Below are 12,894 nucleotides of genomic sequence, written 5' to 3'. Positions count from 1 at the left end.
ATCGGAGTAATGGGCAAAAAACTACCTCTGCCGAGCGGATTTTGCTTACGCCGTTTATGAGCTTTCCCCGTTAAAAGAAAACCGTTTTATGCGTTTACATAACCTACTTGTTATCATCTTATTAAGCATAATTGGAGTAAGACTGTGCATGTAAATGCACTCATTGACATATTTTCATTTCAATTACTTAAACTAATGCAGATAATAATAAAAAGCCTTTTGCAGGTTACAAAGAAATGCAAAAACAACCGTTATCAAAAAAATATACGTCATAAAAATGTAAAAAAAAAACATCACATTCTGTAAAACCCAAAGTTGAATCGCCTGCCATTTTCTCCTCTCTGCAGAGCAGAACTATCTAAGCAGATTTACGGAAAGCTGCCCGCCGTAGCTTCCGTGTGACTGCGACTCGTCTGCGGATGAGACATACGGAACATCTGCAGCAGATGAAAGGCTCGCTCTCCGCTCCCATGGGGCGCTCTGCAATTCCCACTGTCCTCCCCGGAGAGTCATGGAAGAGGGGAAATTAGGCCAGCTCTAATCTACAGCCCTCCAGAGACCCAGTCTGAGCCTTGGCGAGTCAATCCAATCCAGCCTGGGCCGGTCTGGTATCCTCTTGCTTTACAGATACTCCGCAAAACTGTTTTTAATGAGAGTCTGCAACTTTCACACATTCAGTGCGACGAGAAATAGGACAGCCGCAGGGACAACACCGGCGGACGGTGTATGAACAGATTAAAATGCCGTGGGAATCTCATCGCCTCGAATATCACCACGACTGCTAATAAAAGTGATATGCTTCACTTTCATTAGATAGAATTTAGACGAGTCTGATAGCTACAACTTGGGGAATGAGATGGAGACCCTGCGAAATGCAATAAGAAAAAATGTGGTTAATTTACAGAGCACTTTCAAATTACACCAGTAAATCCAACTTTTCAGATCATAAAGTTGATCATTAAAATTATGAAAAATATTTTTATACTCGCCTCACTCACATTCTCTGAAACCTAATGATTTAAGGCCTGTTCACACCAAGAAAGATTTAAAATGTAGAGTTTAAAGCTAACAATACAGCGGAACAACATTGTTATTATCACTTTAAAAGCTATTTTTTTCATCTCATAATCCAGAAAGCATTGACAGCCAACCAAAAGTCCATTTGAATTTTATAGGACTCTCACATTCAAAATGTGAAACTGTAGTGCACGAGAATAAACAGACCACATTTGCTAATAGGTGTGAAAGCTAATATACTTATTGCTATAGTTATCTTTCTTTCTTGGTGTGAACATGTCTTTAATAACAATTATTATTGTTTATTTATTTCGTTAGCCCTCTATACACTGAAATATCATTAGTCCAAAATCCTGCACAGCAAAATCATCAGTGTTAAAAAAAAGTCAGTGGATAGTGTATTATGATAGTGTATTATATATACACTGTGAGTGTTAATTTGACTTTTTTAACACTGGTGAGTTTACTGTGTGCCGTTTATTAAACATCATGTCGCATCTCACAGCATTTTCAGTATGAACAGCGTCACACCTGATAAGGACCCAGGACATCAGTGATATCAGCATCACAGCTACAGTTATGATGCATTCACATCACACTCAAATGACTGTAATTACCAGATACTCTGAGCTGTTCACATCCAGAAATTATGTTTCTATGGCAACACGCATAGTGCCAAATGAATCCATGTGGCTATTCAAAGTATTTATTCACTACGTAAATTTATATGCTTTTGTTATGTTTATGAATAAAAAGCCCACATTGTCTATAGCAATAAAACAGCATATAGACGCTGTCCTTCCGAAACCTCGGATGTCCAAATTCAACGTTTTTCAGGAAATGGAAAAAACTCTGTACTTTTTAAATGATTAAATACTGTGTTGTCAAGGTTGACAAACCCTTTTTTAAATACTATTTAATAGTTAGATATTTGCAAAACCCAGTGACGAACATAAAGGATTACTATTGATTTACGGCAAAAAATAGAAATTAAGAAATATGGTAATAGAAAGGACAGCAGTGATATCAAACACAAATATGTGTGAGGGTACCAAACTACCGTTAAAGACTCACTGAAGTGTCCACATCATTTCTCCTGAAACAGTAAGTCAAGGTACGAGACATTCAATGGCTCCTCCCCCATTATCACTTAGTTTACTTTACAGTAACTAGACTAGAATTGAATGAGACTAGAATTGAATGAGAAGTGCAGAATGATGTCATCAAAATTGTTAATCCGTATCGGCGGAAATAAGAGACTGTAAATTATGAATGCCTATATCCTCTTTATCTATAGTTTATAGATGTCCTTAAAAGGTATACTCCACCCAATAATGAAAATTCTTTCATGAATTACTCCCATAAATTTTTCCAAACCTAAATAATAAATTTCTTTGTTCTGTCAAACACAAAGAAAGATATTTGTAAAAATTTTAGCATTTCTGGGACATCATTGACTACCATAGTAGGAAAAATTAAAATGGTAGTCAAAGGTGCCCTAGAACAGTTTGCTTTTCTAAATTCTTCAAAATATCTCATTTTGTGTTCAACAGAACAAAAAAAGATACAATGATTTTTCCAACTACGGCTGTCAATAATGTCCTAGAAATGTCAGTTGCTAACATTTCCCCAAATATCTTTGTATACAGGTTTGGAACAACTTAAGGGGGAGTAAATGATGACAGAATTTTCTTCTTTTTTGGGGGGGGGTGGAGTATCCCGTTAATGCTAACATTCATATTTTAGCTCTATTTCACAATGGTCAATTTAATACAATTCTAAATGTTTCGCTTCCAAACGACGTGTCTGAATAATTCATAATTCCTACCTAAAATGAACGCAGCATTATTGCTGTGAAAGACATTCAGGTAACACACTGAATAGTGAGAGGAACCAGCGAGGTGATACGAGCGTAAGGTAAATTCAATGACACTGTTCAGGGCCACTGCATTGCAGATGCGATTAGCCGAGTCTTTGTTCACTCAAGCGCAGCTCGGATCAAAGGTCAACGCAGCAGACAGACGACAGCCCACAAAACCACCACCTGCCATTTCAACGTCCGCCGTTCTCTGCCATTTCATTTTCAATAGCCCGAGTCGCAATTCCGGAAGCGTTCGAATACTGTAAACAATTTAACCGGAGCAAAGGTGCACAGTCACCGCTATTTATTAGAGCGATACCTTTAATTACCTCCTCAGTCCATTGCAGAAAATAATAACGACTCCAATTCAGCTGTTACCAAACTAATGGATCCTTCTGTCGCCAGGAGGTCCAAAAGAAGTGGGGGAGTAGGGTTAATAAGAATAATCTCATAATACCAACACTTTCAAAATGTTTCCAATTGGCTATTTGCAATTACTGCCTTAAAAAAGGCGCCCTCGTAAAGCACGCCGGTGTTTTCATACGCAGGCTAATAAAAAGAATTACCTCCGACTGCACAAGGTCGGAGCTGAGATGGAGGTTGCGGTGATTTGAACTGGGAAAATGGGAGCGCGATAGAAAGCATTAATGATCCTGACAGTGAAGTGATTAAAAGAAAGCGGCGTTGGAAGGCTTTTTAATGAGAGGAGAGGAAGCCGTAATTAAGAGCTCGACTCGCCGAGCTGCAATGTCTGTCTAATTAAGTCCGTTCTTTAATGCCGCCGCACGCTCGCGTCCCGCCTGAGGAGAGATGGTTTTATGACTGCAGCATGAGGAGGCTGTCGCAATCCAAACGTCTTCGTGGCAGAATGGCCAAACGGGATGACTAAAAGCAAAAATGACTCCATATAGTCAAACGACAGGAGATTTGTGTCCAAACCTACTTATCTTTACCTACAAAGCTTTCTTGGGCATCAAAGATGTAATTCCGACGCAAATCGGATTCTCTGAAACCTATTCAATCAGAGGTCGGGAGAGTTGACTTCACGTAGTTTTTGATCACTCTTGTGAATTCAAAGGAGAAAGAGAGAATTACACGCTGTAATGATGGTTTACCTAAGGGTATGGCCATGGGAATGAGGTAGCCGCGTACTGGGGAACCGGGCTGATGCTGCTGGGCGGAGTCACTGCGGCTGAACAGGAAATGAGGTTCAGAGACTGAAGGCTGCAGGCCGGAAACAGCATCCACAGATGGACTAGTTTGGGTTTTAGATGACTTCATTACGACCCCTATATGACATAATGAAAAGAGGAGGATTAAACAAAAAGATCATAAAAGGGAGAAGAGAATCGTTTCCAATTGAAGATTATGGACACATTTCAATAACTCACCTCTGACGGTCTCTATTACTTTGGGTCGTTGAGTTTGGGATTTAGGTGTGGGGGAAGTGAATCGAAGGTAAGGTCCCTTTTTCAGAGTCCGTCGACGACCCTCATAAAGAGCTTTCCCGTAAAGCTTGGCCAGATATTCATGATCGTCCTGAGTTTTCACGACCAGTGGCTGGACATGAATGAAGAACAAACAATAGACTTTCGCTAAGTTATACATTATACAGTATGGAATGACACACTTAAATGTTTAGCAAACATGTTGAAATATATACAAAACTATACTGTAGTATACTATACTATGATTATGGTAAAATATACATATTTTTTACTTTACTCTGACAAGAATAAAAAATAATCCACATACTTAGATAAAAGCTTATTATAGCCATGGATCTTTATCATCAAAATCTCATGGCAACCCCACAGAGCCGCCAAACAAAATCCATCTCAAACTCTTATAATTGTGTGCCAAAATATCCGGACTGGATTTACCTTTAATGATAGCAATAAAAAGCCCCAACTCGCTTCACGCTTGGTAACCTTTCAGATAACCAACGGATGTGTTGCTAGGTTAAGAATCTTCCACACAGACACCGGGCAACAGGGACGGACATTAACAGGCCCTGGCGTGCCAAACACAGATAAAGCAGGCCTGTCTATTGTCTTCACACTCTTTATATTTAGCAAATTAGTGTCACGGCAACATACGGGCGTTCATTTAGAGAACCACCACAGAGATGTAGAGAAGCAACTGCGTGGTTGTCCAGATGGACAATTTTGGGAGTGTTGTGAGATACTGCAGTCAGGTCACGGCGATTAGCAAACAAAAACAGGTTAACAGATTTTCATGTTGGTGATTACAGATGGATGCTTGGAAGCAAAGCTAAAACAGCATGCCGCTGCCGTAGAATCTTGCAAAACCAAAGTGCCACGATTTCTACTATCTTGAGCTCACAAGGTTTTGGAACGGAGTTATAAAGTTTGAGTTTTATGCGAGCACATTGTGAAGTTCATGAGATAACACTGGGCTTGCTCACCATCTCTTGGTTTACTTCAGGTTTGGTTCTGACACACACAGTAGGTTGTTTCCCATGCGGCAGAGTGTTTTTTACTGAGCCTCTCAGAGAGGTTTTCTTCTCCGTTGCAGAGGTTTCACCTCCTCCTCCTCTTCCTCCCCCTCTCGGTCCAGCCCTGCGGCTGCTCCCGCTCCCCTGGCCCTGCTGCACCATTTCAGTGACTGCAGCATTGTTGCTCTCCACAATCCTCTTCTCAGAAACAGAGCTCTCCCTCGCCAGCTCATCCTGCCAGGAGAGATAGAGAGGGCACGTTGTAGTCAGAAACGCTTGACGTGAGCTTTCGTTTAACTCTGGCAAAGCCCCTGGTGTTCACATATTTCCTAAAAAGATCAATTCTTAGAAGTTAAAATTTAGGGATGACAATGCCATTATAGGTTGAGTTCCATAATGTAAATGCTATCAAAACATTGGTCTGTTCAGGTATCCCCAAAAGTCCAACGCAACAGCATCGACAACAGCTTTTTATTTGACCAATGGCAGATGAAGAGAGTTATAATCTATAGACGGTTTCATCTTAACAACATTAACAACCGTTTCTGCGCATGCGCACTTTCGTGACCCCTCCTGAACCACCGGCACACATTCACAAACAATAGAGTGCCTGTAGATTATTTCTGATAACAATCAAAAGAAACCGAGAACAATCGTTTGTTGGCTAAACTCGTCTCTCCAATACTTTGAATTTAAACTCCGAAACCAAGCTCAACCGCTAGATGTCAAAGTCAACGTACCATATGGTTTGTTTAAATGCGACCGTCCTACAGGACCCATTCAACAAACTGTTTATTTAATAAAATGAACATACAACAAAATTCAACAAGTCGTTTATTGAATACAATTATTATACAGTCAAATAATAATACAAATTAATATGAACATAAATTAAATATAAGTAGTTATATTATTAGACACTATAGCCAAACACAAACCGGAAGTTAACTGGGGGTCAGGCGCGTGCGCGTCCGATGAAACGGTCTATAATAAACTGTACAGCATTGTAATAATCTTACCGTTGTGAATCGAAGAAGGTAAGGAGACAATTTTGATCACTGATTCTTTTTATGTATTTGCACAATAATGCAACTTGTGTATTTTTAACCAACAAAAGCAGCTTTTAACCAAATTAAAACAAACAAAGGAAAAAAGACAAACTGTTGTCAAACATTCTTATGCAGCCCCCATTAAATAACTCTAATACTATAATTGAAAAATTATTAACATTTTCAAACTAAATTCTAGAGAAAAAGAAACATCGATGGATTTTACGGTAGATGACGAGACTGCTACAAAGGAAAGAGAGAAATCTTTTAGGTCAACTCACCTGAATCTCTTTGCTGAGTGTATTGATCCAGGCATCAACTGTCTTCTTTATCCTCAGTTCTTCACTAACATCTCTATAGGACATCAACATTTAGCAAATGTCCTCAAAGACACGACAGAAACTACAAAAGCGACAGAACAACAGAGTCTCATTGTTAAAATACTGTCATGTTTTTTAATTTTTTTTTTTTTTTTTTTTATTTTTTTTTTTTCATTATTTTTTTTTTTTTTTTTTAATTTTTTTTTGTGTTTTATCTTTTTTTTTTATATTTTTTTTTTTTTTTTTTATTTTTTTTTTTTATATTTTTTTTTATTTTTTTTATTTTTTTTTTTTATACTCTTTTTTTATTTTATTTTTTTTTTTTTTTTTATTGTTTAATTTTTTTTTTATATTTTTTTTTTTTTTATTAATTAACCATTAACTATGACTTTTGCCTTAATAAACTCCTAAGTTGTTGCTTATTAATAGTTAGTAAGGTAGTTGTTAGGTTTAGGTATTGGGTTAGATTAGGGATGTCGAATATGCTAATAATAGCTAATAATAGGCATGCTAATAAGGAACTGAAATAACTATTAGACAGTTCTTCATCTTTTCTATGTTTGAACCTCATTTCATGATTTCCTTTACTGCAAATGATCATGTGTTTATGTTTAAAATATGGTGCATATCTCATATCACATATAAGCAATAACATAAAAATGTAAACAACATGAACATTTCTATCAGTGTCAGCTAATTTCCAAAAATCACTGGTTGTAGTTTAGCCTCTGATGGTGTGAATTTCATTCATTGGGTGAAATGAAAATGCACAAAAACAAATCTTCAAATTCACTTTCAAAATCTCCAAAATAAACAAACTCTGCTGCATACCATTCAGACATGAATATGTGCAAAAACACATATAGTTCCCCCTTACCACCACATTCGGGAGCGTAATAATCTTCACGTTCGTGTTCTAAACGTTTGAAAAAGTGAATCCCGACGCGGGCTGACATCTGCGAGCAGAGCTAATCTAAATGTAGCACACTGCGTTCAGAGACGCAATCATCTTCCAGCGTTTCTCCACACCACACATTATGTTAATGCCCTGCTGTCTGCTGGCCTGTTAGTCCATCTCTGCATCACTTATTGCACTGTATAAATCACAGAGATGAGGGGCTGAGTGACATTCCCAGCATGCCTCCCGACTGCTGCTCTGTACCGCCAGAACCCGACGCATCAACTGTCTGCTTATTCTTCTATAAGATCTCTCTGAGCTTCAACACGTAACACAGGAGCAATCGTGAGGGCTGGAACAGGGAGTCTGTGCTCGTGTGTGCAGGAGCGCCGGCACAATGGAGTTACGTTGAAGAACACTGCGGATCCAACGGTTTCAAAGGGGATAGGGCGGTGCAAAGGTGTAGAGGGAAAATGGAGGGTTTGTGAAAGTGAACGGTTGCTGCAATGCGCTCTGACATTGGCATCTGTAGATGTTTTCAAAATCAACTTGTGAGTGGACCGCCTGACCATACTAACTGGTTTTAGGAAGGGGCGTATAATCTTGCTCCTGGAGGGCCGCTGTCCTGCTGATTTCAGCTTCAACCCTGATCAAACACCTGTCTGTAATTTTTAAACTAATCTGAAGACTTTGGCTGGTTCAGGTGCGTTTGATTAAAGCTGGAGAGGGACTGGACACCCCTGGCATAGACATACAGTACCAGTCAAAAGTTTGGATACTCACTCAATCTTTATTTCAGGTTTTTTTCCATATTATTTTGTGAATAAAAGCATCTAAAATAAATCAAAACTGTCATATTTTAGCATCTTCAAAGTTGCCAACCTTTGACTGTAGCTAGCAAAATTGTTCTCTTGGTATTTTTTTATTCAGCTCCTCTATTCAGGGCTCTTATTGGCTGCTTTTTCTTTCTTATGTGGTCTAGGTCTTCCAATTAAAAAGTATTTTTAAAATAAAATTTTGGTTTTCTAATGAAAGAAACGCACAATTTTATTTTTGTCCACAAAAGCAATTTTAAACATTTAAGCATACACCTTGAGATTAAAAGATTTTTAAGATCATTATAAACACTTCAGTGTTTATAAAGCATTATCAAGTGTTTTTTTCTGCATAAAAAGCACAACATTTACATTACTCGGTTGAATTTTAATGGTTTATTATCGAAAACATTTCATCTCCAACTTTACTTATTCTCATAAGAAACAGAAGACTTACAGTTGCAAGCATTGAAAATGGGTTAGTAATGTAAATGTTTTCGTGCTGTTAATCCAGAAAAACAGTTCCCTTTACCTGTACAGGTACGTGTTTAAAGGGCCCTCTTGATCTTGATATGATGTGACGTTGGCATTTGATTCAGCAGATGTAACCATTTATAATTAATTTATGAACAACTATGACACTTTAAATCTTAAAAATGAGACATTACATTGCCGCCAAAGACATCTGAATGGCTGTTGTGTCTGTGTTTAAAAAAGCATACATTTACAGGAGGGTTTACTACCAAGCAACACTACTGTCTAAGTCTAATAAAAATGCAATAATATCAAAAAGAAAAAACTACATATAAAAAAAATAGTAAATTGTTGCATGTACTGTATATTTGACCACTAGACTCATTATTACCATTAACCAATAAAAATTTATGAGAGACTATCGGAAAAATCTAGTTTGCTGTATTCTTGCTTGATTTCAATCTGACCGTTCTCTTTCCACACCCTCAATCCCATCCACCACTCCATCAGAGCTCTCTCTGGTGTGTAAGTGCCATTAGGAAGATAGTTTGGATGGTAGCCTGACAGATATTGCACTGCGGCACAAAGGGAAGATATCCAACATACCCAAAGCCCAGAGAAGGACTGAGGCGCTGTCAGGAGAGAGGATGTTTCAGGGGCACAGCGGTGCGAATTCTGGACTGAAATTCACAACAGCTGGCCATAAAAAAACACAAAGACAAAGAGAACTGAGCCCTACTGATCCTTACCCAACACCCACTAGAACCACAACAAACACACACAGACTTCCTACACAAACACACAAGGACTCGCTGATCCAAGCATCGACACAGCTGCCCACATCTCTCCCAAACAGCTCTCGACACAAACACAGACTCTCATCGGAAGGCTCTGGCTGACGATAAAAGCCCTGTCAGCGAACTCCGGTGCCTCCTGCGTCTCTGCCGGGCGTCTGCCGGTGTGATGGATTCACCTAATCAGATGATGCTCGAAGACACTTGTGACTCCAAATGAAGCGCAATTGATTCGAGCTCGGCGAATGACCTTCAATTAACCTCTTCGGACCGCTCGCCATTTTCCTCACCATCCTCTAACTGAGCCCCTTTAAACTCCTTATTATCTCGCAAATTTGAGCTTCTCGGGAAGGGGGCGAAAGTGGAAAATGAGCCGTAAAGTCTATTTAGCACATATCTTTATTCACGTTCCTTCTGAAAAAAAAATACGAGAAGTGAAATGGCTCCAGAGAGAAACTCAAAAAGAGATAAAAGCTTTAAGTATTTGCTGACGGCTCTAAAAACGCATAATATCAGAATCAGCAAATTTGGAGTTGTGAGTGGACTAAGATAAGATGTTGTGTCGGTTGGAGATGGGTGGGGATGTTGACTACTACAACAACAATTGCCAATTAGTGACGTTGACGTTTTTCCGGCTAAAATATTTTTACCTTGATCTGACCCCAGAATCCTGTTGTTTTCTGTTGTGCTCCGACCTGATTATAACGATTAATCGCATCCAGAATAAAAGTTTGTGTTTACATAATATTTGTTTGTGTACTTTGAATATTAATTTCGTATTGATAAACACATACACATACATGCATATATTGAAAATAATATAAAAAGTGATAAACGTTTGGTAAATATAGATACATCTAAATATTTCCTAAATATATGCGTTTATAAATGCAAAATTAATATACACAGTACACAGACATATATTAGGTAAACACAAACTTTTATTCTGGATGCGATTAATCGTTTGACAGCCCTAAATATAATATGCCGGTATTGACAATAACAGAGATATTAATAAACACGAATTATGTTATTAAGTTGTATTATCAAAGTACATTAAGAACAAAGTTTCCTTAACTTTTTCAAGTTAAGGAATATACAAAACAGCAGAACAGAGTCGCACAATTCTCTAGAAATCGGTTTAACTCCAAACGTGACATAGGCAAGTCATCAAACCCAAACATCAGTCCCTGATGAACAATAAAAGCTCATAATCTCCGAGGGTGCTAGCAGATGTAATTCTCGGAGTAATTACCAGAATCATCAAGCACTCTTGGAGTTGACACAACTACAAATGACATATCTATATAATACAAACGACTTCAGCTGAAAGTTGGGATGTAATTCGAGGAAACTTGAACACAATTCAATACAGGTTTGAACTCCAAGCCTCTGCTACTGACGAAACGAAGCCATAACAATTATGAGCGGAGACGGTAGGAAGCATCAAGAAAACTAGTTAGAAGCAGCGAGACGAACGATAAATCTCACCACCGTCTCGGCAACCCAAAGCCTTTGCCATCTGTTGAATTATGCAACACCCTTCATGAGATTTTCAGCACATTGGATAATTACAATTACAAAGTCATTGAAACTCAAACTGAGAAAATATTGCCTTTGCCCAAGTGTGAGGTGTAACTTTTCGGAGGGGGCCCGCGGTGCATAATGAAGGAATAAAAAGATCGGAAACTTCCACATTTGCAAACGCCCTCATTAATATTTCATCGCGACGGATGGCGGGAATAAAATCGAACTTCACACTCGTTTTGCAGTGTCACATCGTCAAATGCATGAATCCATCAAGCTCTGCACATAAAGCGCGACGTGAAACGCTCTTCTCCCGCAGCGCGGGCTCAACCGGTGAACGGGGGAGAGCAGAACAGCATCTGGCACCTCAATCCCTGCGACCTTTCAGCAAAGGAAAAGATCAAAGCCATTAGAGCAAAGAGAGGCAGCCGCATCAATCAGCCCGTTTGTGTTTTCGTGCTCGCGCGGCTGATTGTCGCTGCCATTTTGGAGACAATTAGCATTGGGGGTGACATTTTGGTTGAAGAGTTTGGATACCGAGACGGGTTCGAGAGGTGTCGGAGGGGGACCGCCGAGCCGGGAACACCGCCCTCACGTTGGGCTAAAGCTTTCGAACAAAACAATGCACATTGACATTAAAGAAAACAACCAGTATCATTTGACAGCCTGCTATGTAAATACAGAATACATTAGACATTTAGTGCTGTATTTGGTCAATTTATCAGCCGATATCTCATAGGCTTATATTGGCAATATGCAGTAGTGGCCTAAAGTGATGTACAGATGACTTTTTTGGTGCAATATTTGCGCGTTTCGTAAACACGCAAAGAACGCGATGACACCGTAGTGCGTTGAAAGGGAGGGGTAGACTGAGCCGTGGGTTGCAATTCACAACCTCACTGCTAGATGTCGCTAAACTTCATACACTGGACCTTTATGGTATTTAATGGATAACATTATTTGGCAAACTACTGCATATCAAGAAATATGGGGTTCACTTGAAATGTTGTTGAATATAATTATTAGGTCTGAATGAAAAAAAATAGGGGAAATAAATAAATAGTTAAAGTGCCAATTTCCATTTGAGAACCAGGAATGAGATAAGAAACCCAGACATTAAAGGAAATAGAAATAGAAGTTGACTGTTCTTGAACACTCCTCACAAGCAAATTCGATCACGTGAACTTAAAAAGGAAAAAAGGTCAGACTTGTTTGCTTTCACTAAAGCACACAAGATGCTCTTTGGAACATTCTAGCAAGGGATCATCAGGTTTTAAACAAACATGTGGCGCCCACGCCACCAGAAAACCCTGCATCTACCTTCTGTCAACTTTGGTTGGTTTTTGGTGCTATATAAACATACAAGAGAGACAGAAACAAGACAGATAAAGTGAAATCCTTGAATGCACTTTAAGGTCGCTTGGGATAAAAGCATCTGCCAGAAGCACAAATGTAAATGCAAAACAAAAGCATTTTCATTAGTGGTTTCAGTACTAACTATACATCTCTTGACCACTCATTTCAAAACATATTATAGCATTCGGACAATAATAGTCTTTCTCTACCATCTCCAGCACTGACTGTGCACTGAGCACGAGGAAAGCCAGAGAACACTGCTATCCACACAGCATCACATAACAGACAGCAGTCCTGGGGCGGCCGTCTCCATTTCACTTTTTAA

The 12,894-nt window shown here is 38.9% G+C and overlaps 1 protein-coding gene across 4 annotated transcripts in view; it reads right to left on the bottom strand.

Annotated features, from left to right (window-relative positions):
* kiaa0586 (KIAA0586 ortholog) overlaps positions 1-12,894 on the bottom strand; it is a 103,269-nt gene that overhangs the window by 48,010 nt on the left and 42,365 nt on the right. For all 4 annotated transcript variants that reach the window (XM_057344382.1, XM_057344381.1, XM_057344383.1 and 1 more), the window contains exons 14-17: positions 6,667-6,739; positions 5,307-5,570; positions 4,270-4,438; positions 3,994-4,167 (exon numbers count right to left, since the gene is read on the bottom strand). In XM_057344382.1, the coding sequence (XP_057200365.1) occupies positions 3,994-4,167; positions 4,270-4,438; positions 5,307-5,570; positions 6,667-6,739 (680 nt within the window). The remainder of the gene's footprint in view (positions 1-3,993; positions 4,168-4,269; positions 4,439-5,306; positions 5,571-6,666; positions 6,740-12,894) is intronic.

The sequence above is a fragment of the Triplophysa rosa genome, linkage group LG10, assembly GCF_024868665.1.
Source record: "Triplophysa rosa linkage group LG10, Trosa_1v2, whole genome shotgun sequence".
Taxonomy (NCBI): Eukaryota; Metazoa; Chordata; class Actinopteri; order Cypriniformes; family Nemacheilidae; genus Triplophysa; species Triplophysa rosa.
The sequence above is the reverse complement of the archived record's forward strand: the minus strand, read 5'-3'. Positions and strand labels throughout refer to the sequence as shown.